The sequence below is a fragment of the Prunus avium genome, chromosome 5 (assembly GCF_965620075.1).
Source record: "Prunus avium chromosome 5, drPruAviu1.hap1.1, whole genome shotgun sequence".
Taxonomy (NCBI): domain Eukaryota; kingdom Viridiplantae; phylum Streptophyta; class Magnoliopsida; order Rosales; family Rosaceae; genus Prunus; species Prunus avium.
The window spans coordinates 26,734,552-26,761,027 of NC_142288.1; the positions used below are offsets into that span (position 1 = coordinate 26,734,552).

General features: G+C 37.3%; 4 protein-coding genes and 1 pseudogene across 5 annotated transcripts; 2 read left to right on the forward strand and 3 right to left on the reverse strand.

Moving 5' to 3' along the window:
- Positions 1-41: 41 nt before the first annotated feature.
- On the reverse strand, positions 42-4,137 carry ALDH2B4 (aldehyde dehydrogenase 2B4). The gene is made up of 11 exons (XM_021970303.2): positions 3,697-4,137; positions 2,654-2,770; positions 2,386-2,528; positions 2,087-2,240; positions 1,771-2,000; positions 1,561-1,650; positions 1,267-1,440; positions 1,047-1,184; positions 746-883; positions 598-659; positions 42-502 (listed from the first exon to the last, which is right to left on the reverse strand). The coding sequence occupies exons 1-11, from the start codon at positions 3,791-3,793 to the stop codon at positions 229-231; spliced, it is 1,617 nt and encodes a 538-aa protein (XP_021825995.2). The 5' UTR covers positions 3,794-4,137; the 3' UTR covers positions 42-228.
- A 5,684-nt stretch (positions 4,138-9,821) lies between these two features.
- CNGC16 (cyclic nucleotide-gated channel 16) lies at positions 9,822-13,319 on the reverse strand. Its single transcript, XM_021970285.2, has 6 exons — positions 12,638-13,319; positions 12,011-12,223; positions 11,505-11,815; positions 11,301-11,412; positions 10,882-11,118; positions 9,822-10,733 (listed from the first exon to the last, which is right to left on the reverse strand). The coding sequence occupies exons 1-6, from the start codon at positions 13,082-13,084 to the stop codon at positions 9,939-9,941; spliced, it is 2,115 nt and encodes a 704-aa protein (XP_021825977.1). The 5' UTR covers positions 13,085-13,319; the 3' UTR covers positions 9,822-9,938.
- Positions 13,320-14,178: 859 nt separating this feature from the next.
- Positions 14,179-16,639, forward strand: LOC110766942 (spermidine synthase 2-like). The gene is made up of 9 exons (XM_088253438.1): positions 14,179-14,383; positions 14,615-14,691; positions 14,778-14,900; positions 15,117-15,221; positions 15,348-15,420; positions 15,516-15,587; positions 15,747-15,942; positions 16,057-16,186; positions 16,314-16,639. The coding sequence occupies exons 1-9, from the start codon at positions 14,266-14,268 to the stop codon at positions 16,479-16,481; spliced, it is 1,062 nt and encodes a 353-aa protein (XP_088109564.1). The 5' UTR covers positions 14,179-14,265; the 3' UTR covers positions 16,482-16,639.
- Positions 16,640-17,255: 616 nt separating this feature from the next.
- On the forward strand, positions 17,256-19,178 carry LOC110766894 (spermidine synthase 2-like; annotated as a pseudogene). The gene is made up of 5 exons (XR_015836118.1): positions 17,256-17,495; positions 17,588-17,875; positions 17,963-18,034; positions 18,130-18,521; positions 18,631-19,178. The product of XR_015836118.1 is annotated as a spermidine synthase 2-like (transcript).
- On the reverse strand, positions 18,930-21,261 carry LOC110766889 (uncharacterized). The gene is made up of 4 exons (XM_021970293.2): positions 20,781-21,261; positions 20,124-20,204; positions 19,570-19,709; positions 18,930-19,475 (listed from the first exon to the last, which is right to left on the reverse strand). Exons 1-4 carry the CDS (start codon positions 21,087-21,089, stop codon positions 19,226-19,228), a joined length of 780 nt encoding a protein of 259 aa, XP_021825985.2. The 5' UTR covers positions 21,090-21,261; the 3' UTR covers positions 18,930-19,225.
- Positions 21,262-26,476: the final 5,215 nt, after the last annotated feature.

Genomic DNA, 26,476 nt, shown 5'->3' on the forward strand with positions numbered 1-26,476 from the left:
ACCTCCCTTGGGTTTTGCAAAGTGGTGCGAACAGCACATCATTTTGATTATTATAAAAACATGCTCGAATTTCACTAAAATTTGAAAAGATGAAGGCCTTTGAAGCAGTCCCAAAAGCCAATTATCATTTTCTATAACAAAAATTCATCAACTTTCTTTGCAATACACACACACGTGTAATTTTATTTTCGAAACAGATTTTATGGGAGTATGGTGCGGCTGAGAGATTTACAACCATGCTGGATTCTTCAAAGGAGTAACAACAGCCTTCACCTGCAAGTAGTTATGAAGGCTGTAGATTCCCTTCTCTCTGCCTATTCCACTCATCTTGTACCCACCAAAAGGAATTGCAGCATCAAAGACGTCGAAGCAGTTAACCCAGACTGTCCCGGCCCTCAACGCCCGTGTCAAGTAGTTTGCAGTGTCAATGTTCCTGGTGAAAACACCGGCAGCTAGACCATAGCGTGTCGCGTTTGCCCTTCGTACTACTTCATCAAGGTCCCTGGTACAATGTGTGAAATTATTAGGCATGTCAAGGTGCAACTTTTGCAGAATTCAAGAATTAGATGCAGTGTGAGAGTGAGGTTTCTAACTCACTTGAATTTCAAAATTGATTGCACTGGACCGAATATCTCATCCTTTGCTATCAACATGTCATCCTGATTAAAAATAATAAGAATCATGTTACAAGAGATTTCATGTGTATTGGCTTTAGCGGTCAACTTATAGGAGGTCGGAATAATACCTTAACATTTGAGAAAACAGTTGGCTCGATGAAGTAGCCCTTAGAGCCCAATCTTCCACCTCCACACTCAAGTGTAGCATCGCTGTCAATGCCAGCTCTTATGTATCGAAGGACCTTCTCAAACTGCTCGTTATCGATCTGTCAATCGTTGCAAGGATAAGAAGCATCACATAAATTTTCTTTGTTTTTGTCATACACAAGGACCTTCAAAAATGTATTAATATGATAGACCAGCATTGTTGAAATGAAAAAAATATTCTACTTCCTGATCATGTTGGGGAGGGAGACAGAGAGAGAGTACCTGAGGGCCTTGTTCAACACCCTTCTTAAAGGGATCACCAACGACACGTTTCACAGCACGTGCCTTTGCTTTCTCTATGAACTCATCATACACACGCTCATGAACAAAAGTACGAGACCCAGCACAGCAACATTGCCCCTGTATGTAATCCAGCATTCATCTGTTACTAATGTGTTCAGATCACACAAATCTGGCTTTGTCTAAAAATAATTGAACAAACCTGATTAAAGAAGAGAGCAAAGTGTGCAAGCTCTACAGCATGATCAATGTCAGCATCCTCACATATTATGAAAGGTGATTTCCCTCCAAGCTCCAATGTTACTGGCTTAAGATTACTTCTTGCAGCCAACTCAAGAATAATCTTACCGGTATCAGTTGATCCAGTGAAAGCTACCTGAAAAAGAAGGTGGTAATGTTTTAAGATAATGCATGACAATATGAAAAATTGAAAAACATGAGTATAAACTTTAAATTCTTGAAAGTCAAGAGGAGGGCATATGTGCTCCAAAATTACCTTGTCCACATCCATATGACTGGCAAGAGGAGCACCAGCTGTTGGCCCATCTCCAGAAACTACATTTAAGACACCAGGAGGAAGACCAGCCTGTCACAGAGGATGCTGAGTAGATTAGAACATGAACTAAGACCAAAAAAAAAAAAAAACAGGTGCACACTTCATGTTGATGCAGAAATAAAGAATTATAATTGAGCTCGACAGGCCTACCTCTTGGAATAGCTTTGCCACATAGAGTGCAGTCAGGGGCGTCTGCTCTGCGCTCTTTAGGACAATAGTATTACCACAAGCCAGTGCCGGCCCAACTTTCCACGCAAACATGAGCAGAGGAAAGTTCCACGGAATTATCTGCCCTGCAACACCAATTGGTTCATGCAGGGTGTGTACATGATACTTTCCATCAGCCGGAACAGTTAAACCATGGATTTTGTCAGCCCACCCTGCTCAATTCGAGGAAAAACTTGTTAGTGAAATCGCCTCAAAGAATGAAAAAGGCAAACAAATCCTTTGATTACAGTGTTCTCACCAGCATAGTAGTGAAATAGACGAGCAAACATTGGTACTTCGGCATGCAAAGCCTGTTCATAAGGCTTCCCATTATTCCATGTCTCAAGAGCTGCAAGTTCTTCACTGTGTTTCTCAACCAAATCAGCAAAGCGTAGTAGTATCCGTGATCTTTCCTGAAAAAAACAGAAAACAAGTCTCAGTGGAAAAGCAAATCAATATCTTGACATATACACATCGCTTATACTAATCATCGGCTAAATCACAACAGATTAATGTACTTACAAACTTTAGACCGATCTAATGTAAAATAGTTCTTACATAAGCGCTCATCTTTGGCCATGGTCCCTCATCGAATGCCTTACGAGCAGCAGCTACTGCACGATTAATATCTTCTGCATCACCCGCAGCCACATGAGCAATCACTTCTCCTGTACGAGGATCGTATGTTGGAAATGTTTTTCCTGACCAAAAGAATTTTCAAACATTAGCTCGATTACATGTTTTTTGTAAGTACCAATTAGTCCAACACTTCCTGAAAAACAAAGGGATGGAATGCAAATTTTTGTTAAATGAGGAAAAAGATTACCTGATGCAGCATCAACAAATTGGCCATTGATTAGATGCTGAGTGTGACTTATTTGAACAGGTGGAATGATTAATTCCTCAGTTGCTGCGGCAGTGCTAAAACTGTTGACCCTTCTCCCTGAAGATCATATGAAGAATAGTTTTCATCATATTAAATAAAAGAAAATTAAAGACTTAATGCATCTTTGGCTAAATGCATATGGTGGTATTTCAAAATATCAATCTTGCATCAAATTCCATAATCCCATGAATCATATATTTTGCATTCTGTACATAGTAAGTTGAGTCATACGATAGGCGTTTTCTGTCATTCAGTTTCCACCATACTACAACATAAAAGAGAGAGAGAGAGAGAGAGAGAGAGAGAGACCAAATAAAAGACACAGAATTTTATTGACATGATCTCTTCTTTCTTTCTTTTTCTTTTTTTATTGAACAACTTATATGATTTCAGTTAAAGTTGCACATCCAGTTGGGTGTTATAACATCTTCTTTTTTTCTTTTTTTCATCAGGAGGATTTTATATCACTGACTTTTCATTTCTGGGGGATTCAACTTTTATAAAGATTCCTGTTGGTAGTCATATAAATGTATGATTGCACAAACACACACAGCCAAATTTGGAATCTGATATCTGTTTGGTGCCAGAGAAAAACAAGTTTAACAAAATATCAAATTTTGGAATCTGATAATCACTTCCTATATGAATGAAAAAAACAAAAAGAGAGAAAGGAAGAAGAAAGTATCAGATCAAAATCCAGCTTTGATGTAGCACTATATCAGTCAGCTAAAAGAGCTTATCATAGAAATCCAATTTCTATAAGACTCTTCAGAATTTCATTTCTGCCAATCCAAAGAATGAAAACCATGAAAGCATATAAACACAGACAAAGAGGTTAAAGTAGTGCATGACAATTAATGAACACCATGGCAGAGAACAAAGAAAACCCATTAATGATGAAATCTAAACAGAAGACTAAATAAAACATAATTGAAAAAAATTCGAAGTACAAAAGGACAAAGGTGGGGGGGTGGTGGTGTCACCTTGAGAGAGAAGCAGAGAAGCAGACCCAGAAGAAGAAGAAGAAGAAGAAGCAGAGAGAGAACGAGAGAGTAAGCAAGAGAGTCTCCTAGCTGCCATATCCACAGAGCTAAGACTACCTCAAACTCAAACCCTTATCCTGTATATTCCTTTGTGATAAAAACAGAGTCCTCTGTTCTGGCTGAAAAGTTTCTCAGAGACCAAACAACTCTCTCTCTCTCTCTCTCTCACCGAGTGACTGACCCTAAGGTCCTTTGGCGTTATATACCAAATGAATTGAAAAAAAATTATAAAAAGAAAAAAGAGACTGATATTTTAACATATATTTCTAACTTTCTTTAAAAACAAATCTGAAGTGCCACCCTCCTGAAGATAATGAGCCAGCCAAGCAAAGCACCCAAGATGGACTTCTCAACAAAAACCAGAAACACACGAAATAATCAGTTCATATGTCAGAAAAGAATTGATTCTGATTTATTCTGAATTTGTTACGCTCTTTTTAATATTGATTATCTTTTCCCATACACGATTTTTGTGGATTGATTCAAAGTGGATTGGCCTATATATAAAATAAATATTCTTCTCTTGGGTTCATCGTCACTTGGAGTATCATGCAGCCAACTATCTTTCCCGAGTTCCAACTCTGACTCTTTTGTATGTTTTGTAGTAGGGTTATGCTACCATTTTCCAGTTATTGTGTACCAACAGCTAAATAAGCTACGTTTATCACCTTCCCTTTACACATTACACTTTTTGTTAGCAAATAAGAAAAGTAAAAATACAACAACTTATTTCTTTTTAATTGTTGACTATTTGTGTAAGCCTTTCCTTTTTCAAAAAATGAAAAGGTGCATAAAATGATTTGTATTATGGGATGGGACGTTTGCAATGAATGACCTGAAAATTATCAACACACTACTTGAATGGAAAATTTTTACCATGGTGATAAAAAAAACTGGTTGGTGCTAACGGTCTAGCTCAGTGTAAAGGGACTTGCAAACTAGTGGGTTTGTGATCGAACTTCATGGCATATTGATAGATAGGAGAATTTATCAAAAATAGCCAAAATTGGACCTCTAATTTCAAAATTATCATTTTTTGTAAAATATTTCAAATATAGCAAAAATCTCACTTAAATAGACACAAATGTCCTCAAATTTAAAACCCACAAATTACATACAGTGTGTACAAGAGAACACACTCGCATCAAAAGCAACCCAAGTAAACTAAGAGTATCAATCCAGCACAACATCAGTAAAATAGCTAATACTTAATAATCTGCAATATGTAATCTACATCATACAAAATCTAGCCTTCCACACCATATAAAAAACTTTGATAAATTTGGAATTACAAAGAGATTAGAATGCTAAATTGAAAATGAATGGTGGAGCAAGTAAGAAACAACTCTGCCACTGCTAACAATATTATCAAGTATTTTGCATATTTTTTAACCACCAAAAAAAACTAAATCAGATTAATAAAATAGGAATCCCATGATAAGTTCCATAACGTTGCTCCTAGAAAATTACAAACTAAAATGCAAATTAATATAAAAGGGAAGAAAAAACCATAGAAGTTAGGCAAGGAAGAAGAAACTGAACGAAGAATCAAGGAAGAACTACACTCATCGTTTGACTAGGGCAGTAATACGTCTGCAAATGTACGTAGAAAGATTCCTAATTTAATAGAGTTTTCTTTTTTAGGTTTATGTGGGTTTTAAATTTGAGGGCATTTGTGCTATTTAGATTATTTTTTTTGCTATATTTGAAATATTTTATAAAAACTGACATTTTTGAAATTATGGGTCAAGTTTTGGCTATTTTTGATAAATTATCGATTGTGATAGTGTGTATGTGAAAAATTGTGACATCCCACATCGACCAACGGAAAGGGGGTGATGTGCTTTATATGTACATGTCCACCTCCATCTAGCACGAGGCCTTTTGAGAGCTCATTGGCTTCGGATTCCATGAGAACTCCGAAGTTAAGCGAGTTTGGGCTAGAGCAATCCTAGGATAGGTGACCTATTGGGAAGTTGCTCGTGAGTTCCCAAAGCGGACAATATCGTGCTACGGCGGAGCCGATTCGGGACGTGACAAAAACTCATTCCCCTTAGCTTATATTTAAAATTTAAAAAAAAAATTGGTGGTGGGTCTGTTAATTACTTTTTCCCTGAAAGGGAAAAGCAAAAGGAGGAAGGAAAGATAGGGATATTGGAGAACCTCCACCCCAAAGGGCAAGGGCAAAGCAAGATTTGTCACTAGTAACGTGAATTGTGGTAGCCCTTACCTTTTTTGTTTCCACCCCAAAGGGCAAGAGTAAAGGCAATTACTATTCACACGAGATATGAGGAGATGAATTTGTATAGAGTTTTTGATGTGGAAAATAAAGAATACGGCTAGTTATTTATTTATTTATAAATGGAATTTTTGGTTTTGTTTTTATATAATATTTTTTCAATTTTTTTGGTTGCTAATGTCATTATTACATCAACATTTTGTCTTTTTGCCCAGGCAGTAGCTCGGGCTGAATTTGCCCGTGGGCTTGCCTGAGCTCATGGGACCCAACCCTTGCCCGGACTTAGACTTGGCGCACTAGAGTTGCAATTGGCCCTTGGACCCCATCCTGCCCTAATAATTCACATGCGGTGGACTTGCACTTAAGATAAAGGATCTCCAAGAAAAATGGGTGAGCAGGTGCCAAAGATAAGAAAAATGAGTGAGTAGGTCCCAAAGATCCTTTTATTTAGAACGTCATTGTCATTTGGTGGATGGTTGGTTCGTATATCAAACGCATATCTTGTCTTGTTACTTATTTACATGGAAATGACACAAGCCATGATTACCTTTCTTTTCATTCTTGATAATGTTTTCTTCAAGTTGGCCCATCTTATAAATTTTGGTTGAAAATAAAATATGTAAATTAAGATGTTTTCTTTTGGGGGAAATTGATATGGGTGATGATTTTAGCACTCTCAAATCACAATTAAATTATCTCATTAACTTCTCATTTGCGAGCAGCAGAAAGATGTAAAAGGTTTGAAATTTAGAGCCCGCAAGCGCAACCCACTATATTTGAAAAATAAAGACCTAGAAGCAATTCACAAATGCACACAATCAATCTCAGTGAGTCAATGCCTATCGAATCAGGGTGTTGGCGTTGCCAAACTTTCAATGTAAATTGTTGGTCAAACTTAAAACCCCAGCAACTAATGACCAGACACAAATATAATGCCAATGCCATTTGCATTTCCACCTTCATAATTCTTCATCAAGATTCTATTCAAAGGCCTTTGGAGCCCAATTTTCCACCACAGCATTCAATACCTCATCCATATGGATTGGCGGTGGTGGTGGCATTGCCTTTTCAATACCTCATCTTTTGAAAAAGACTATCAGATTTATTATTTTAAAAGAGGAAAAAAGAAAAGAGAAAAAAAAACTATTTGGGCCTTGGTCAGTTTTTGTTACAAGCCTTGGTCCTAACTAATAATGGTCTCTCTATTTAGTGTTTCTTGTGGCCCAATAACTCTGATAATTGTTTTAAACTCAATTGTCTGCCGAAAAAATCAGGCTCATCTGACTTGGAATATTTTTTTGGGCATGGTGGAGCTGCTTTCATCATGGTGAAGTGCTGATGTTACCTTCTGAATCCCTCTTCTGGTGTTTGCTGCAATCTGGAGGCCAAAATTGCAGGCCCAAGTGAAATATTATGCAGAATATTTCCCACTAATGATGATCTCTCAGCACCTCTACTCTACCCTCATAAGCATGATGCCTTAAATAATTCTTGCGAACATATGCCTTGACATAATTCTTGCAGAAATGCTGGTTGTGGTCTAAATCAGTGAGTGTCAAATGCTGTTTATCCTTCCAATCTTGCGAACATATGCCTTGACATAATTCTTGGACCTGTGCTCTCTGTGTGTCGAAACTTTTGGTTTAGAAGATGAAGCTCTTCAACTAGCAAATGATCTCTGTTGATTCTCTTTTGTCCGATTGCTTGTGGTGTAAAAGTAAAAATAGTATACTGTGATTTTTTATTATTAAAAAAATAGTATAGCCGCGCGGCTATACTTGGATTCTTCTATATATATAAAGCAAAAGACATAGAATGGTGAAACATTCAAAATATCTGAAAATGCCCCTGGTTAATGCAAACATTAAGAATTGAAATTATTAATTAAATGAGGATAATATGTTAAATTCACACTTTTTCATATAAAAAAATTAAAAATAAAAATAAAAATCAAATAATGGATCCTCCTTTTAAGGAACACAACTACCCATATATTTTTTTAATTCTTAAATAAATTTATATATATATATATATATAAAAGCCTCTTGCAGACGCGGAAGCGCATGCGGAGAGGCAAGTTTTATATAATAAAAATAGTATAGCCGCACGACTGTTCCAATGTTTTTATTTTTAAAAAATTGTATAGCCGCTCGGCGATACTATTTTTGACATGTAGCGAAATGAGGGCTGCCAGGCTGGTTCCATTTTAAAAAAAATCTTATAGCCGAGCGGCTATACTTGGATTTTTTAATAATAAAAATCGTATAGCCGACCGGCTGTACGCGGATTTTATAATAATAAAAAATAGTATTATTAAAGAATTGTATAGCCGGCCGGCTCTACTCTAATTTTTTTATAATAAAAATTGTATAGCCGAGCGGCTATACTACGAGTTTTATTATTAAAAAATCCTATAGCCGGCGGCTATACTGTTTTTGACAAGTGGCGAAACAGAGCCTGTGGGTCCTCCTTTTATAAAAAATAGTATAGCCGCCCGGCTATACTCCCATTTTTATATATTTAAAATAGGATAGCCGTCCGGCTATACTATTTTTGACATGTAGCGAAGCCGCTGGCTGGTTCCCTTTTTTAAACAATAGTATAGCCGAGCGGCTATACTCGGATTTTTTAATAATAGAAATAGTATAGCCGAGCGGGTATGCTACGGTTTTTATATTAAAAAATAGTATAGCCGACCGGCTGTACTCGGATTTGATAATAATAAAAATAGTATAGCCGAGCGGGTATACGACGGTTTATATTATTAAAGAATCGTATAGCCGGCCGGCTGTACTCTGATTTTTTTATAATAAAAATTGTATAGCCGACTGGCTATACTACGGGTTTTATTATTTAAAAATCGTATAGCCGGGCGGCTATACTATTTTTGACACGTGGCTAAACAAAGCCAGTGGGTCCTCCTTTTAAAAAAAATAGTATAGCCGTCCGGCGATACTCGGATTTTTTATATATTAAAAATAGTATAGCCGCCCGGCTATACCACTGTTTTTATTAAAAATAGTATTGCCGCACGGCTATACGATTTTTAACACGTGGCAAAATGGGCGCAGGCGCAGGCTCAGGCTCAGGCTGAGGCTGGTTCCTTTTTTTCATAAAAATAGTATAGCCGCGCGGCTATACGCTTTACATAAGACAGATTCTGTTCTCGAAGAATAGAGCCTTGGAAAAGAGAAGCTTCTGTCATCTCCATTGCTGGCTTTGAAGCAGTCACTAGCCCTTGTATCCAAGCATTCTTCAGTTTTGTACAACTTTGGACAGATTCTGTTTTTCTCTCATAGCTGCTGGACTCACATTGATTGTCCTCCAAATTTATTTTTCACCAAGCTAGCTTCATGCATTCAATGTAAATCTATTATAACCATAAGCTTGAAATTGAATTCATTTGCTTGATTTTCTAAACTATCATGGTAGTTATTTTCTTCTGAGAATCGCCGAAAACAGAAAAAGTCCTTCCTTAGGAATTGACAAGTTTCAAGCTTCAAGTTTGAAATACATTTTGCTTTGATTGTTAAGTGAACTTCATCATGCATTCATTGTAAGGTCTTTGTGCATTACTCATCTTGCTTTTGAGTTTTGATTATGAAGGTTTGCTTTGGTGCCCCTAAAACCCCATATTTTATTATTGCTTGACGAATTCGATTGTATAAAGTTGTGGTTGTTGATCAATCTGGTAGCCATCCTTTGTATCGATCTCCATGCTTCATCATGCTCATGTAAAATTGGGGTCAATTCAATTTTAGTTTGGTTCCAACTTACCATGGTAAAATTAAAAGCAAAATAAAAAGTTATTATTGCAGGCACAGGAAGGCACATCACATGGTAAAATAAAAAACAGAGCGTATAAAAACCAACATAGAATAGAATACAAAAATAATAATAACAAAAATGTTGCAATAAAATGACTATGATTATCATTATAAGCTCAAGTGTCTGCTGAAAAATCAGGCTCATCTGGCTTGAACAGTTTTTTGGGCATGGTGGAGCTGCTTTCCTCATGGTGAAGTACTGATGCCACCTTCTGAATCCCTCTTCTGGTGTTCGCCGCAAATTTGGATGCCAAAATTGCAGGCCCAAGTGGAATATTATGCAGAATATTTCCCACTGATGATGATCTCTCAGCACCTCTACCCTCATAATCTGTACTGCCACCTCCTATTATTGAGTCTGAATTGCTGTTGCCAAGCCCTTCTTGGTCCAAAACATGTGTGTAATAATACTCCTCCTCCTTTGCCAATTCCATTGCCAACTTTCTCTTCCTAAACCTCCTCCAAGCAACTTGTATAAAACAAGCCCCCCATGTTCTCCACTGGTGTGAATAGTACCTAAAAGCATGCTGCAGTTTCTTGCTGTGAAGGCGCTTGAATTGATTGGCAACATACTTGAGATCTTCAGCTCTTAGTGCAAATGCCTCGACTTCTGTTAGAGACTTCACCGTTCGAGTTGAGCATGGAAGGTTGAGGCTTGATGTAGGCATCAAGGCCCATGTAAGCAACTCTTCGCCACAGAAGTCACCGGCTCTGAGGGTTATTGAGTTGAAGAACCCTGTCCTTCCACCATCAGTTGTGGAGCTCTCAAGTTGCCCTCTGATGATGAAAAGCATCTCATTCACAGGATCACCTTCCCTGATGATGTATGTGTTCCTGGTATTCAATGATGACTCTAGGCGTTCACATATGGCATCCAGAAGCTGATCATCCATTTGTGCGAAAAATGGTACCTGGAATTGAATTTTAATTAAGCCACCTTTTAATATCATGGATTTCAATCAGTACATGACTTGATGCCAACTTATAAACTCAGCTGCATTACGCATTTAAGGAAGTGTCACCAGATATCTGATCAATAGTTAAGACTGAAACACTTACACGGCGGACAAGGGCAAGACACAAATGCCTTTGAATTTGACGGCGGAGATCCATAGGCAAAGCCTCCAGAATGTTTTTCTCATCTACCCCTCTTGTGGCAATCCACTTATATTGAACAAAACGACGAACACGTTCTTGCAATTCGGGAGGGAGTTGACGGTGCCTCATCCACTCCTCTGTGTCTCTTTTTCTAACTCTCCATTCTTCAAGTCTAATCGTTGCAGATTGCAGATAGGTCTTGAAGAAATCACCAGAAATTTATGCCAACATCATGCCCCCAAGAGAGTTACAATAATTAAGAAACGTGTCAGGAAATTCAATCATGTGAAGGAAAAACTACAACTAGGTTAATGAATGAAGACAATTGTCTCTGTATGCTGCAGATGCCTTTAAACATGGCAAAAGAAAATTATATATACCTGCATCTGGCTCATGAGATGTGAGAAGAGAACGAGACCAAGAATGGAAATGAGAATGCATAATGAGGTTTCACTGACGTAAGTGCTTGTCTCAATATCTTGTCCATATGAACTGCATATCATTTGTTGAAACGAATTAGCACAAACAGCTTAATATGAGCTTGAGCGAAGTAATTTAAACAAACAGGTGAGACCAAAGCATACCATAAATTTCTCATACCCCACCAGAGGCAATAGAAGTATTTTTCAATAAACACTGCACCGGCAACCTCGTTAGTGAAAGCCTCAGCAAACATTCCAAACTCAAAATCTTGGTCATCATTAGCATCGCAACTTTCTGCCACCTTCGTGATCTTGAGCCAAGCATCGCGTTCGGGGTTGCCTTCACTGCTACAATCAAGAAACGAAATTTTACAGGATGGAGAGTGTGTTTTATTAATTTCCTTGCTGCATTCACCCTTCCAGCACTCATACTGACGTCGAATGGACAACACATACCACGTAGACCCAACAATCTGCACTGAAGAACAACACCGATAATAGCAATCACATCAAATTAAACAACGCGCACTAGCATGATACGTTGGCACCCTCCACGCAATATCCGAATCGGAGCTCTTTGAACCAATGATATTTAAATTAACAGTCTAACAACGTAACACAATACTAATTAGTTAAAAAGGCCAAAACTCAGCTAGGTGGGTTCTTACATGTGCAATTAGACAAAACAGAACGAGATTGTATGCAGCCCCTGACCAAGCAGTCTTGGCTACAACACCGGTACTTTTAGTAATCCGCCGGTTTAGCGGGAAAATTTGAATAAATCTAGGAACATATTGAATCAGAACAATCAGAGAAAGGGTATGGTTAGCATGGGCAGCTGTTGGGGTTTTCACTGCTGGAATTATGAACCAAATCATAATCTGCAACAATAATTTTAAAAAAAATCAAAATTACAAATTTCCAATTACAGTAATTGCATAAATAATAGGAATTAGTAATATAAAAAAAGGGTCACTTTTTGTTCATGAAGTTTGCCAGTTTTTCCAGTTTAGTCCTTGTAATTTTAATTTTGTCAATTTAACCATTGTAGTTCTATTCTACACATCCAAATTTTCATCTAATTCCATCGAAATTTTCAAGGGTCAAATTGTTATAATTAAAATCACATGGACGAGAGTGAAAATATCTTCAATCCATCCAAAATTCCAAGGGTCAAATTGTTATAATTAAAATCACATCGATGAGAGTGATAATATCGTCAAATTACCAGGATGAAAAGTGACTTTTTACCTAAAATAAAAATAGAGAGAGAATGCATATAATATTATTGTTACCTGTGGGAGAGGGAGGGCGGCGGCGAGGTCGATAGAGAAGTCGGATTTGAGGTAGCGGAGGGCGATCGCCCGGGGGTCCATGACGAGCTGGCCTCGCCCGAAAACCCGAGACCCGGGAGCGATGAAAGCAGTCCGGAACTTGACGGCGACATGGCAGAAGTAGAAGAAGTCGAAGACAGTGCGGAGAAAGGTGACGATGATGCCGAGGCCCATGTCGATTTTCATGCAGGAGGAGCCGCCGATGCCGGGGATGAAGAAGTAGATGGGGTCGAGGAAGAGGCCCATGATGCAGATGACGAAGAAGATGTGGTTCCAGAGGGTCACGCGTTCGGATCCCGGGTCGAGGATCTGGTACCACCAGGGGATCTCCTTCCGGAGCGAGAAGGGGGTCGAGAAGTTGCGGATGCGGGCGGAGGCGGCGGCGTACGGGTGGAATGTGTGAACCATTTTGGGGCGTTTTTGTCTTTTCGGGGTTTGGCCATCAGGGAGAGATTAATTTGAGAGATTTGTGGGAGAAGAAGAAGAAGCAGCAGAGGAAGGGCTGAGCTTTCGGGTTCCCATGACCGTTATCCCATTGACGGGAAAAGCGCGGCAAATTTTAATTTTAATTTTATTTTATTTTTCCATTTTATGTTCTGCTTTTTAAAAAATAACTTTTATGATCAGAGTTGGGGAACTTATGATTTTTTATTTTTTTGTTGCTTAGCTTAAGCTTATCAATATGATAGTCACCAAAATATAAGTTCTATCACTTTTTTTGTACACGACTCGACGTGCCAAAGTCAAATATTTATACGAGACAAATGAAATTAAGACAATATGGGTGATGACGAGCATGATAAGTGGTGATTGAGATAATTGAAAATATTTAACGCTATCAATATTTGAATTTCACAAATTGTACAAGTAGAGTTGTTATAAGTTAGTAAAGATGACAAGGATCACGTTTGGTTAACCAAAATGTTAGGTAGACGATAGCCAATGAGAGTTGGTTGAGTTGGTAATGATTGTTCTTTTTGCCATCTAGGCCTAAGTTCGAGTCTCGTTGTTGACAATTTTTTTTAGTGGGTAATCTGTAACAACCAAAAAAAAGACTAAAATCTCATATGTAAGTCCTCAAAGAGGTTTTAGTATGCTCTAGCCCTAGGATGGTAGCCTCCCCTCCCCTAGACTTTTGTTCATAAAAAAATAAAATAAAAATTGTTAGGTAGAAGATGACAAGGTTTAAATGGTTGTTAAAAAAACAGTTAAAAACTATAAAAGTAAGTTTGTTAAAATTAAGCGTGGCCCAATGGGCTAATTTGGTCGTCAATAACTCACTAAATATTAATATTTTTCCACTCTACCAAATCACTTATTTTTACTTTTGTTCTTTTCTACACAACTTTTCTCAAAGTAGATTAGGAGTTCATATTGGCTTTTCATCTTTACAAAGCCACGTCATACATAGGTTCCCTTGCAAAAGAATTTTGCTGGTATATAAATATGCAGATATTTGGCCACCTCCACAGAAACACTAAATATATAGGTGGTTTGTTTATTTGTCAAGCTGAGCCAGCCACCTCACAGATTGATAGCTAGGGAGAACCAACTATAAATCAAAGGTGTTGAGAGCAAAACGACGTCGCATGGAGAAGAAGACTGCCAATTATACTCTCAAGTCTGCTGCAGATCATGATGATGATGAGCTTGTTGATCATCCTGAGTTTCCTGGATGGTTTTCTGAGCATTGTCCCGTATGGCCAGGTGGGTTTCCATTATATTTGACTTGAGGTTTTCTGAAAATGTGTTAAACGTTTCTTGTGGTGCGCTTTTTTGTTGCATGTGAAATCAGTCCAGTCCAGATTTAACTTTCTTTTAATCTACACTTCAATGTAAACACACACAAAGTAGAAATGTTTAGTTCAAAAACAAATGCTGGCTCATTGTTTACTTCAGGCCTGTGTGAAATTAACTTTCTTTGAATATGTCTTGTAGGGCAAGCACACTTTTTGAAGGTAGAAAAAATTTTATTTCAAGGAAGGTCCGAGTACCAAAGTATGATGGTATTTCAGGTAAATTAACATGTTAGTTTGAATAATCTACGACTCGAATTAACAGTTTAACAATATAACAAATATAGTTGATTTTTAATTTGCAGTCATCAGCATATGGCAAGGTTTTTGTTCTAGATGGAGCACTCCAATTGACTGAGAAAGATGAGTGTGCTTACCAAGAAATGATCACCCACCTTCCTCTTTGCTCCATTCAAAATCCAAACAAGGTAATTTATTAAACATGTGTCATAAAATCTCATGTCAAAGAAAGAAAGTGTCAATCTTACACATTTCATGACATAATTCCCATTCACATGTTAATCATCAATGTCCTGGTGAAGTTAATTACAACAATAATAAATTAATTACAAGTGGTTTTGCTAGATAATTAAGCTCAACTAATTGCAATTATTTTGTCCCCCTACTTATGTGTACTTGATCAGGTATTACTCATTGGGGGTGGAGATGGCGGTATCTTAAGGGAAATTTCTCGACACTCTTCTGTCCAACAAATCGATATTTGCGAAATAGACACTATGTTGATTGATGTGAGTAAAAAAAGAATATGCAATTTTTCACTAAAATTTAATTATGGAAATGCATATTATTTTATTATAGCCTTTAATTAATGAATGTGAGTACGTAATATTTTGTATAATCCAATAATTTTTCAGGTCTACAAGAAATATTTCCCTGGTATTGCTATTGGATATGAGGACCCTCGTGTGACCCTTCACGTTAAAGATGGCAAGTTGGCTACAACTAGTCTGTGATTATTGGGTTTCTTTGATGAGCAATCCTTTTAAATATGTTTTCTAGTCATGATCAACTTAAATTTCCAGGGAATGCATTTATCAAGTCTGTACCAGAAGGAACATATGATGCGATAATTGTGGATGCATTTGACCCAATAAGTACGAACATGCTTCCCTTAATTCCCTGTTTTTTTTCTCGATCTTGAGGGCTTGTTTGGGAGTGATTTTATCTTGTTTATATATATATATATATATATATATATGAATATATGGTATAATTTATATATATATGCATGATCTGCATATGCATGCATGCAGGGCCCGATCATGAGCTTCATGAAGGTCCTTTCTTTGAGTTGGTGGCGAAAGCTCTCCGACCGGGCGGAGTGATGTGCATCCAAGCAGAGAGCATATGGTTTCCTTCCTTAGACATTGATCATCTCACGGCAAAGTGTCGCCAGAAATTCAAAGGCTCTGTTGATTATGCATGGACCATTGTTCCTGCATATCCAAGGCATGCCATGCATGCATAATTACTTTTCTATTCGTTAATTAAGTAGTATTATATTAATATAGAGAAATTTGAAATATTAACTTCCTAATTAATTACTATTTCAATTGATTTCAGTGGGGTGATTGGCTTCTTGCTTTGCTCCACAGAGGGACAATTCGTTGACTTCAGAAATCCGGTCAACCCATTAGACCCCAACAATAGTTATGGTGTAGCAAAAGAACCCTTGAAATTTTACAACCCAGAGGTGACCTCTTGAATTTATAACTATAATATTTCTATTCATTTTAATGAATTAACCTCTCTCTCTCTCTCTCTCTCTCTCTCTCTCTCTCTCTCTCTCTCTCTCTCTATGATATATATATTAATTTCAGGTGCACATGGCTGCATTTTGTTTGCCATCGTTTGCAAAGAAGGGGATGAATAATAATAATAATGGGTGTAAAGAGGGCAGCAATGGAGTTGGTACGATTTCAGCTGATGATGAGGGCACAAAACAACAAGTGAATATTCAAGAAGAAGACGATATTACCGATCATTAGAATTATTTTTTTTATACCACCATCCATTCCATTTCCATTTGCAATTCCATGCCCCCAACTCAAACACATATCATGATTGTGTACTTTGATTGTAATTCCAAACTTTATGCATGATTTGCTTTTGTGGGGTTCATTTGTCTCCTCGATTCATTCATTGTTTGCTCTACATTTCAAAATGCCAAATTATATATTCAATTTCTCAATTTCTTTCTTCATGTAATTTGGCCATATATCAAAAGATGTTTCTTTTTCTTCTTCTTTTTCTATCGAATATATCAAAAGATGTTTCAGTTTCAGGTATCCAACAACAGCTAAAGTTTTTTCTTTTAATCCCTTTCTAGGGATCCCTTGGCCCTTAAAGTCATATAAGACTTTATTTAAAGTGTAAAGTTCTTTTTTGGGTTACAAAATTTTAAAACTTGCTTTTCTTAAGAAGCTTTGCGAGTTGTAATCAACCAGTTCACATGCCAAACGAACTTGTAAAGACATGGACTAAGGCACCGTTTTAGATTGCTTTTCATGGCCTAAAACTGCTTAACGTACTAACTTGCTTCACTTTAAAGTACGTTAAGCAGTTTTAAGTTGTTTGGTAAAAATAAAATATCATGATTATTTTAAAAGTAATGGCCTTTTAACAGCAGCCTCTAGGTTGATTTTTAAAGCTGCTTTCAAAAGAAGAGAGATGAGCCTTGAATGATACTTTTTAATTCTCATAATACTATCATTAATTTTTTAAATGGCATTGGCTACCACCACCACTATCTCCTCCATCTCCATCACCACCTCCACCACCACCTCCAGTCCCACCCTTAAATTATTATTAAAGGTTTTTCTTTGATAAGATCAAGTATTTATAACTTTAGTTCCTAATGTGACATATGTATATTTGTGTAGTATCTTTTGGTTATAGTCCTCTCAGACCCTGGCAAGGTAGCGATCTTGGATGGTTTTCTTCAACTCACAGAGAGGGATGAGTTCGTTTACCAGGAAATGTTTTCTTCAACTCATATATAGGTCATTATATTTTTTACACCAACTATTAAGTTTACTAACACCCATATATTTGATCAATTTTGCTCCATTCTTATTTCTGGTTTTTTCTTCAGGTGTTGCTTGTTGGAGGGGGAGATGGAGGCATCTTGAGAGAAATATCTCGTCATTCGTCTGTCGAACAAATCGACATATGTGAAATAGACACAATGATCATACTAAATTTCTTCTAAACTCATATATTTATCCCTCCTTGTTGGCGGGCCGGCATATTTCATAGTTTTGATTTAAATTTACATAGCTTGCTTGTGGGATTTTCATGATGTTTCAGGTTTATAAGCGCTTTGTCCCTGAGGTAGCAGTGGGATATGAGGATCCCAGAGTGCAAGTACACATATCAAATGGTAAGACATTGATTTTTTGGCCTGCTGATAAGTCTCTGTTACTTGTTTTATATGGAGCTTGATTATTTAATTTTAACAAACGTGCAGGAGTTGAGTTCATGAAGAATGTTCCTCAAGGCACATATGATGCCATCATGCTTGATGCTTTCCAAAACATGGGTATTTTCTCTTTTCTCATTATTGAACTTCCATCATATTCAAAATAACACAACTTGAAGATCCCCAAAGCATTCATTATGCTCAATGCCATACAGGTACTACATCAACAGAACTTACTGACATCTTCTTGGAATCGGTTGCAAGGGCTCTTCGCCCTGGCGATGTTATGTCTACCCCGGCAGACAGCTTCTAGCATAAAGACTTTGTTCACTGTGCAGATACCATAGCAAACTGCCGCAAAATATTTAAGGGCTCTGTTAATTATGCCTGGACAACAAGGCACGAGGTCCTTTGCAATTAGAACTTCGCTGGTTACTTTATACTATTGCTGATGCATTTCATGGTGAATCTCTTTTTCAGTGGGATAATGGGGTTCATGCTGAGCGCCACCGAAGGGCCACCGGTCGACTTTAAACATCCCATCAATCAGTTAAACCTGGAAAACCACGGTGTGGTTAAGGGACCTCTGAAATTCTACAACACACAAGTACTGCCGATTTTTCTTTCCATAACTGTTTTTTAGCCTAGTCTCCGTTGTTTTGGATACTTTATTGGGTCCCTAATGGATTTGCTTTCCTCTGTTTTCACTCTTGCAGATGCACAACGCTGCCTTTCAAGTGCCTAGTTTTGCAGATAAGGCTCTAGGAAATCAAGGATGGCTTCTATATATCGTCTGTGATGCAGGCGCATCTGACTGTCAGTTCTGCTTTGAATCGAACGCAATCTCAATTGGACACCAAAATAAACTGAAATTGGTCCATTTCTTTTTCCCTCTTTATGATCTGTAATTCTAATGAAAAACCATACATTTCTGTAGATTCATGGGTTTCGTTTTTACCAAATATCCAAAAATTTAAATCCTCACTTCTTCAATAAGTATTTAATGCAAAAGGGCTATCAACCAAAGAAACAAATGACGGAATTCAAGCTTCATCACAGTGGCTTACAACAAGGTACAACTACAGTCAATAGCCTCTTCCAAATTCTATATGTATAGCAGTATACAAGATAGTAATAAGATACAAAATTTGAAAAAACCCAACACATGAAGGTAGCAAGCTATGTAACAAAACTAACCGCCGTGGCAGGACCTTAGAATCTTTGTGTCATACAGGACCAAAACGTTCGTTATGAGTCGTGACTATATTGGACAGCAAAAGTGGGGTGTTCTGTTTATTAATATGGTTACTGTTATAGCGGAAGTTGCTCTGCTTGAAGATCTCTAGGGTGCACGGACAATATACACAAAAGGTGAGGAAGAAAGAAGTAAATGGCTAGAAACACAAGAACCCCAAGATCAGCCTCTTCACCAACTGCTGGCCGACGAGGATTAACCCAGTGTATTTGGCTTGCACACCATAAGCAATACAGGATTGCTACAATGGAAATCAGTGTCACTGATTGATATGATTGCTTATTAATAGACTTGTGAGGCTTAACCCTGCATGCCAAAACCATCGATCAACATAAATGTCAAGGACCTGCAAAATGCTAGGGAAATAGGAAACAAAATGTAGAGTGCCTCAAATAAACACCTGTTGATGTAAATAAAGCCGCCGATTAAGACAATGCATAAAAGGCCAACCACAACAACAGCATCTGGGTTAACCGGTGCCCGGCCCTTCCACCAACCAGTGCTCAAAATCCAAGTATACATTTTTGAATGCCCATTCTCCTGTGAAGTTTAGAGGGCGTATATGGTCCATCAGTCCGATCATTCTTAACTCCCACAAAAAAGAAATCTCATATACAAAATACATGCTGTGGGGAAAAAAAATGCAAAAACTAAAACTACATGAACTTGCCTTCATATATACGTATTCTTGCATATAGACCCAACTCTTAAACCTCCACTCATCCTATATCTTTCATACCGAGTGGATGTTAAACTATGACTCCAAACATACTCTATGGCAACATCAATCCCTTAATCATCCCAAGCTTAATGCTTCTACATAGAACAACCTTCAAAGAAAAATCATTCTTACTTTTTCTAATTCTAAAACAAGAGTCTAGCTAGCATACAACAATACCAAGCATGTAAAGGAACGTTGAGCAGCAGAATAGCTCATTAACGTCTCTATATTACCTCAAACAAGTGGTCAAGGAAAAAGTGTGAAAAAGAACCAGCTGACACCAAGAACCAGCACTGCTTCCTAGTAAGGGGCACCTGAAACATAAAACACAATAAATTACGAAATCGCATTCAGTAATAGTTGTGCTATGTTTCATGATCAAAACAAAGTTTTGGTTTTGCAATGTTTACGATACTTTTACAATAAAGAAGTAGCTTAAAAGCATAAATTTTAAACAACCAAAACAAATCTCACTTAACAAGACAACCTAAGTCCCCCAGTATCAAGTGTATGGCCACTTTTTCAGGTGGTCTTCCAGCTAAACTCAAACACATGACGCTAAACTAACTATACATTAGCTTGATCAAATAAATTACACAATTCAAAATCAGATGCAGAATCCCAATAAGGAAACAAAGGATACTTTAATTATTAAACTTATAATTAAATACACGTCACTTTGATTTTCTTCTAAGATCTATATATATCAGGTGGAAAACAACAATGAATAGAACCCACCTTCCTTATTGAGCTGCTCTTATGATTTCATGAGTGTTCAGACAATACTCCAAAAATAGAAACCCCCAAAGATACAGGATAAAAAACTCTTTCCATTTCCATACATTGTGTCAGCAACCAGACAAAGGAGAAGAAACAGACAACTTACTCACCCCAGAAAACGAATCAAGAAGCCGTCTTTGAAGCAAAACTCTAGAGACCCAAGAGTAGAGCAAACACAGAGGAAGACCCGGAAAGAGAACATAGTGAAAGGGGTGGTGGATTAAGTCGGCTAGCTTGGAGCCGAAGCCGAAGCCGAGGATGGAGTCGAGCCACTCAGAGAAGGATCCGATGTCAGGGCCAAAGAAGGCGTTGATGGTGTAGAAGAGGGTGTGGTGGGGGCTGAACCTGCCATTGCTGAGAGTGGTCAGAGCCAGGCCAGTGCCCATGGCGTACATGAGGTGCGGACCAGGGCCTGGCATGGCTACACCACCTGGGTTTTGGGTCCTCTGGGGAGCTCAAAGCTGAGATTAAGAGCTCCTTGGAGTTTTGTTTGCTCCAAAATCCATGTCAGCTAAAAGCTTGTTGGTAATGAAAGTTTGAGCTTTTGAGTTTCATTAACTCAACTGTTTATTGAGGAATAAGAGACAGTTTAATGTTGTTATTATGTTCCAACAAGTGGAGGGCTTTGGGCTTTGGGCTTTTGGGAGTTTTGTAAATTTGAACTGGCTTTGTAGTTACATGATACTTAATTCTTTCATGAAATCATACTTCTTAGCTTACTGCAATTTTTGATGATTTGTATGAGATGTTTGCATTTTAATAGTTTTAAAATTAATTTAAGATACTTAATCGTTAAGGTACAACCCCTCATGATAAAACTTTATTTTATCTGTTCAAAAATTTATAGATTAGAATATTATTTTACTAAATTTTAAAAAAAAGAAATTGAAAAAAATTGACTTGTGGTCAATCTCCATCGAATCCCGAAGGAAGGGTTAAGTCCATAGTTGCTGGGTTTTTAACTTTGCCGACAGAGTCACACTCCAATTCTCACACCAAAAGGAAAGACCGTAGAAAAGTGAAAATGGCTCGTCGTTGTTAATGTTATTATGTTCCATTCCAACAAGTGAGGGCTTTGGGCTTTTGGGATTTTGGGCTTTTGATGTGGTTATGCAAGGAACTTTCCAACTTGGAAAGGTTATGGATTTGATTTCACAAGTCTTCTTCCATTGAAGGAAGAAAAGTTGGAAAACATTTGCTCTACTTTAGCCTAATTCCTTTCTATGAGCGTTATGATTTGGGGTTACTTTCTTTTATGTTTGTTGTTGCTGATGTTGTCAACGATTAAATAGATAGGTAGCTATTGCTACAAGGCTCTAATCTAGATCTAGTTAGGTGGATGGAGAGAGGAGACTTGACGAGGTCAAAACACTAGAAGGTAATTACTTTTTATTTCTTTGTTCATTTCATTTATCTGTTTCCTAACAACCATTCCCGTTTCAATATGTGTGGACTCAATTAACTTCAATCGGATCCATTTATGCTCTAGACTATATAAATGAATTTCCTACTCGTTTAACAATTTTGTCATGTCATTCCCGAATGATCGATTCTAGGGTTTACACGGGCAAAACCTTGAATATCTTGTGCCATTCCAAATCTTAATAGGTCGTGTTCGTGCCAACACACGTGCCTTTTTTCGATTTCTTGTCTCTAGACTTATAAGAAGTCCCCAAACTTCTATGTAGGTCAAAATCTGTTGGGTCATTTAGCCCATCGCATTGACTTTGTCTAGCCCAATGCTTGAGCCAACAAAGTCCACACCCCAACCCCCCCACCACACACAAGTTAGTCTCTCTCCTATCTAGTCCTTCAAATTAAATTTAAAAATAAATAAATTTTTAAGAGAAGTTGTTAAGAGAAGCAATACCTATCTTGGGGCTGGTCTTGTTTGAATTTTCTAGTCTCTTTAATTACCTCAAAATGCCACCTTCTTCTTCTTCTTCTTTTTAAACAACGTGGAATAAATAAAGAGGAAAACGTCAGCAAGAAAGGTGTCCAGAGTTGGGCAACGTCAGGCGGAAAGAGAGGATAAGAATTGGGATTGGAAAGGGAAGATACCATGGGGCTCGGGGCTTTGGGGCTCCGGTGGGACCCATGGGTTTGTCAACTTTTCGGTCTTTTAACGGATAAGGACTGCAAAGGCATAGGGAGACCCCCCCCACCCCCCTCTCCACACGCATTCACTTCCCTCCCCTTCGACACGACACGCCTCGGCCACCGGGACCACCAGATAACGCGGGCCCCATCCCCTTCCTTCTCCCGTATTTACAATACAATTATTTTATTCAATTTATTTTGGAGATAATCTATCTTCCCTTTCCGTCATTTATTTTTCGGCTACGGATAATATTTGTTAATAGTTGAGTTCTTTATATATATATAAAATATTTGCTTCTTAATCTGAATATTCTTAGAATCATAGTCCATTTTAATGACCTATTCAATTTTATGAATGAATTTATCAAAATCTAGTTTATTAATGTTCTCTTTCTTTAATCAATTAATTTGATGATATGAATACTCTAAATTAATCTAGAGAAGTTAGAGGTGAATGGTTAAGGACCTCGCAATTAGTTAGTAGTACACCTATATATATATATATTATAAACGTATATCCACACAATTGAATCCAAAATATTCCACGTAAGATTAGGCAGGTGGCTGGCTCTGGCTTGAGGAAAAATCTTAGTTGGGGGGTGAAGTGGGCCCGAAGTAGAACCAACCACAAGGCACCAAGTGTGCACCAAGTGGAAAATAAAATGTCAAAGTAACTCGTCCAAACGGAGGAATCGGTCTCCGAGTGTGAAAAGCCCGCACGAGTATGAGAAATGGAAGGAAGGAGAAGAAACAGGGTTGGAATTGGAATAGTTTGGCATGCCGGAATGGAACGGAATTGATGAAAAATGCCACGCTGGAAGCTGGTGGGAATGGGTCCAAATCCAAATAGGAAAAGGAATGGATAGGATAATATAGGATGAGGGAAAAAGCTTCACTAGCTCTGTGTGGAGAGAGAGGGAGAGAGAGAGAGAGAGAGAAAGAGTGGTATTGAAAAAGATCTTTGTCTCCTAGATTTTATCCGCATTGAATTGCGCAACTCCAGGGTGGACCTCTGCTTTCTCTTAATTACATCCTTATGCCACTGCCTTCTTATTCTACAATTATGATTATATTACCCTTTCATCCAACGCTGAAACTTGATAAGCTTCCACGTAGCAAAATAAAATTTACAGCATTTTTGCTGAACGGATCATTTTTATTTATTTTAAAGCAGGGTTTTAATAAAATATATAAAATGGATAAATTCTAAGTTACGATCACACTAGAAAATAATTTATCTTTTACTGATTACTCTATTTTTTTTTTTTTGGTCAACATGACTTCGTAACATGCCTAGAAAGTTTTCATGTGTGGATTAACATATTCAATTAGGAATATAACTTAATTATGGGCTTTGACCTAAGTTTAAACTTAGGCAGACTAATCAACCAAGCAAGGCCGAAGCTACTTGAATTTGTCAACAACCAAGTCCAAGACGCACATGCATGTAATGTTTGATTGAGCTCCAATTAAGTTTGAACTTTGAACATAATTTTGTCTTGTTAATTAAGCTGCAAATATAATTGACTAAGCTTGGTTTGTTGGTAGCTCTCTCTCTATAGTCCATGTCAACTGTGGATCCCTTTTTTGGCTTTGAAATTTATGCCATGAAGCAAGCCTATCATAATCTAATTTTAAATTGAATATTAAATTAAGTGTAAAAAAAACACCCAATGAAAAATTATATTGATGACATAATGTGCATGATTTTCCATCTCGTTTCAGAGTGATTTTATGGACAAATGTGTGGGAGATGCTTTTTGCAATAAGTGATCTAGATAATGTTTTACTCGATGAAAATTGTATTTTAACCTTAATTGCAATCTTTACTAACCAACCACATGAGCTCCATTGAAAGAAAAAAAAAATTACAATCATAGGGATCCAAGTGAAAAACAATTTAAATACGAGGACTGCACTTTTAATTTAGCCAAAGTTTTTTTGGGTGTCACGAGTTATCAAAGCGTGTCGAGTAGAAATGATTTTCCACAACCATACGGTGTCGTCCATGTGAAATTGACACGCCTGATGCACCGACTTACCCGCGCGTGGATTCTTTCCCACCATTTAAAATGGCGGTAAGGGAGAAGGTGAAAACATAACGGCACAAAAGTGAAACAGTAAAAAGGGAGAATTAAAAAAAAAAAAAAAAACTGATCTTATCGAGATGGGTGACACCGTGACAAAAGGAGAATTACGTGGTCGAGCAGCCGCGTGCATTATCCATTCTCCCACCAAAATAAACGTGGTTACCCACTAAAACTCTAATTATCGATATTCAAACCAAATAAACGGAAAAGGAAAAAACCCTCTAATTTATCTTTCCTTTTCGATTGTTTCCTGTCTAGTCAAATTGATCTACGCGTTTGCCTCATTTTATACAGCTGTTAATCATTGGCTGGCTCACAGCTCCTTTTGGTTGTTAGGGTTCTTTACTCGTTTGCCCAAATGCAATACTCTATACGTGACTGTTAACGATTGATACATTACGAATATTATATATTAATTGTAAAGAACACGCACATAAGCAATTATCTTGATACGCTTTATGTGCTACTTTCTTCCTTGTACTTGCATTTTGTATCTCGTGTTATACCATTCCGTCAGTTTCTTCAATATAATCATTAAGTTGTTGACGTGACATGAACATTCTGTTATTTTATGTAGTTTTTTAAAACACCACATTAACTCTTTTTTATTTTGGTGTTTCAATGGGTAGATGGGGTGTTTTTAGGATTTTACCAACATAAGAATTGTATTGTTTCTTAAGCAATTGCAGGTTTGAAATCCTTGAGCCTCGTCATAGTCCTTAAGGCTAAGAATTTTCAATTTCTTTGTTGGTGATAATATAATAATAGTAGCATGAATATGACAATTGAAAGGTCACTTATTGATTAATATGGAGACCACAATCGTGACACTTTCTCCATACACGTAGCAATCCAATTAAAAAAACTTGACCCGACACAAAATTTGTGGGCCTAGTCTTATGTTTATCCGCATGTAGGGGCTTATTTTTAAAAACCATGGCGTCTTTGATTTCTTTTTATGGTATGAAGGGATGGTCAACTTTATTTAAATACAAAACAACAATACCACAAGTTGGTAATGCAAAGGACACTATTGGAAGGATAACATTATTTATGTAAATATTTAATCTGCCTTTTTGGTACCTAAACAATTAGGTTTTAGGTAATTAACCCACAAAAGCCTTTTTAATTAAGACTAGTCTTCCCAAGATTGGACTTTTCTTAAAAAAGACATTGTAGGCCAAGCTAGTTATCTAGGTGGGTAATAAGTTAAAATGAATCAACATTCTACTCGCAGAAATAGTTGGTAAACTAATTTGTGAACCCAATTTTTATTTTTATTTTATATTTTTGTGTTAAGAGGATTATTGGTGGGCTTTTTATTTTTTATTATTTTGGTAATGAGGATTAGTGGAGGGTTTGGTCGACTAAATTACGAATTAGAGTTTCTCACCTTACACAAAAAGAACAAATTATTTTTCTCGTATTTATAATGATTCAGATATATATGACGATATAACATGTCAAATTTTCAAACGCAACATAAGGTAGAGTAAGGGTAAAAATGAAATAAAGTTGAAAAGGAAGTGCATTAGTGAAAGAAGAAAGGCACAGGACTATAACGTAAGACCGACCAGGAGTTGCAATCCTCTCTCTCTCTCTCTCTCTCTATATCT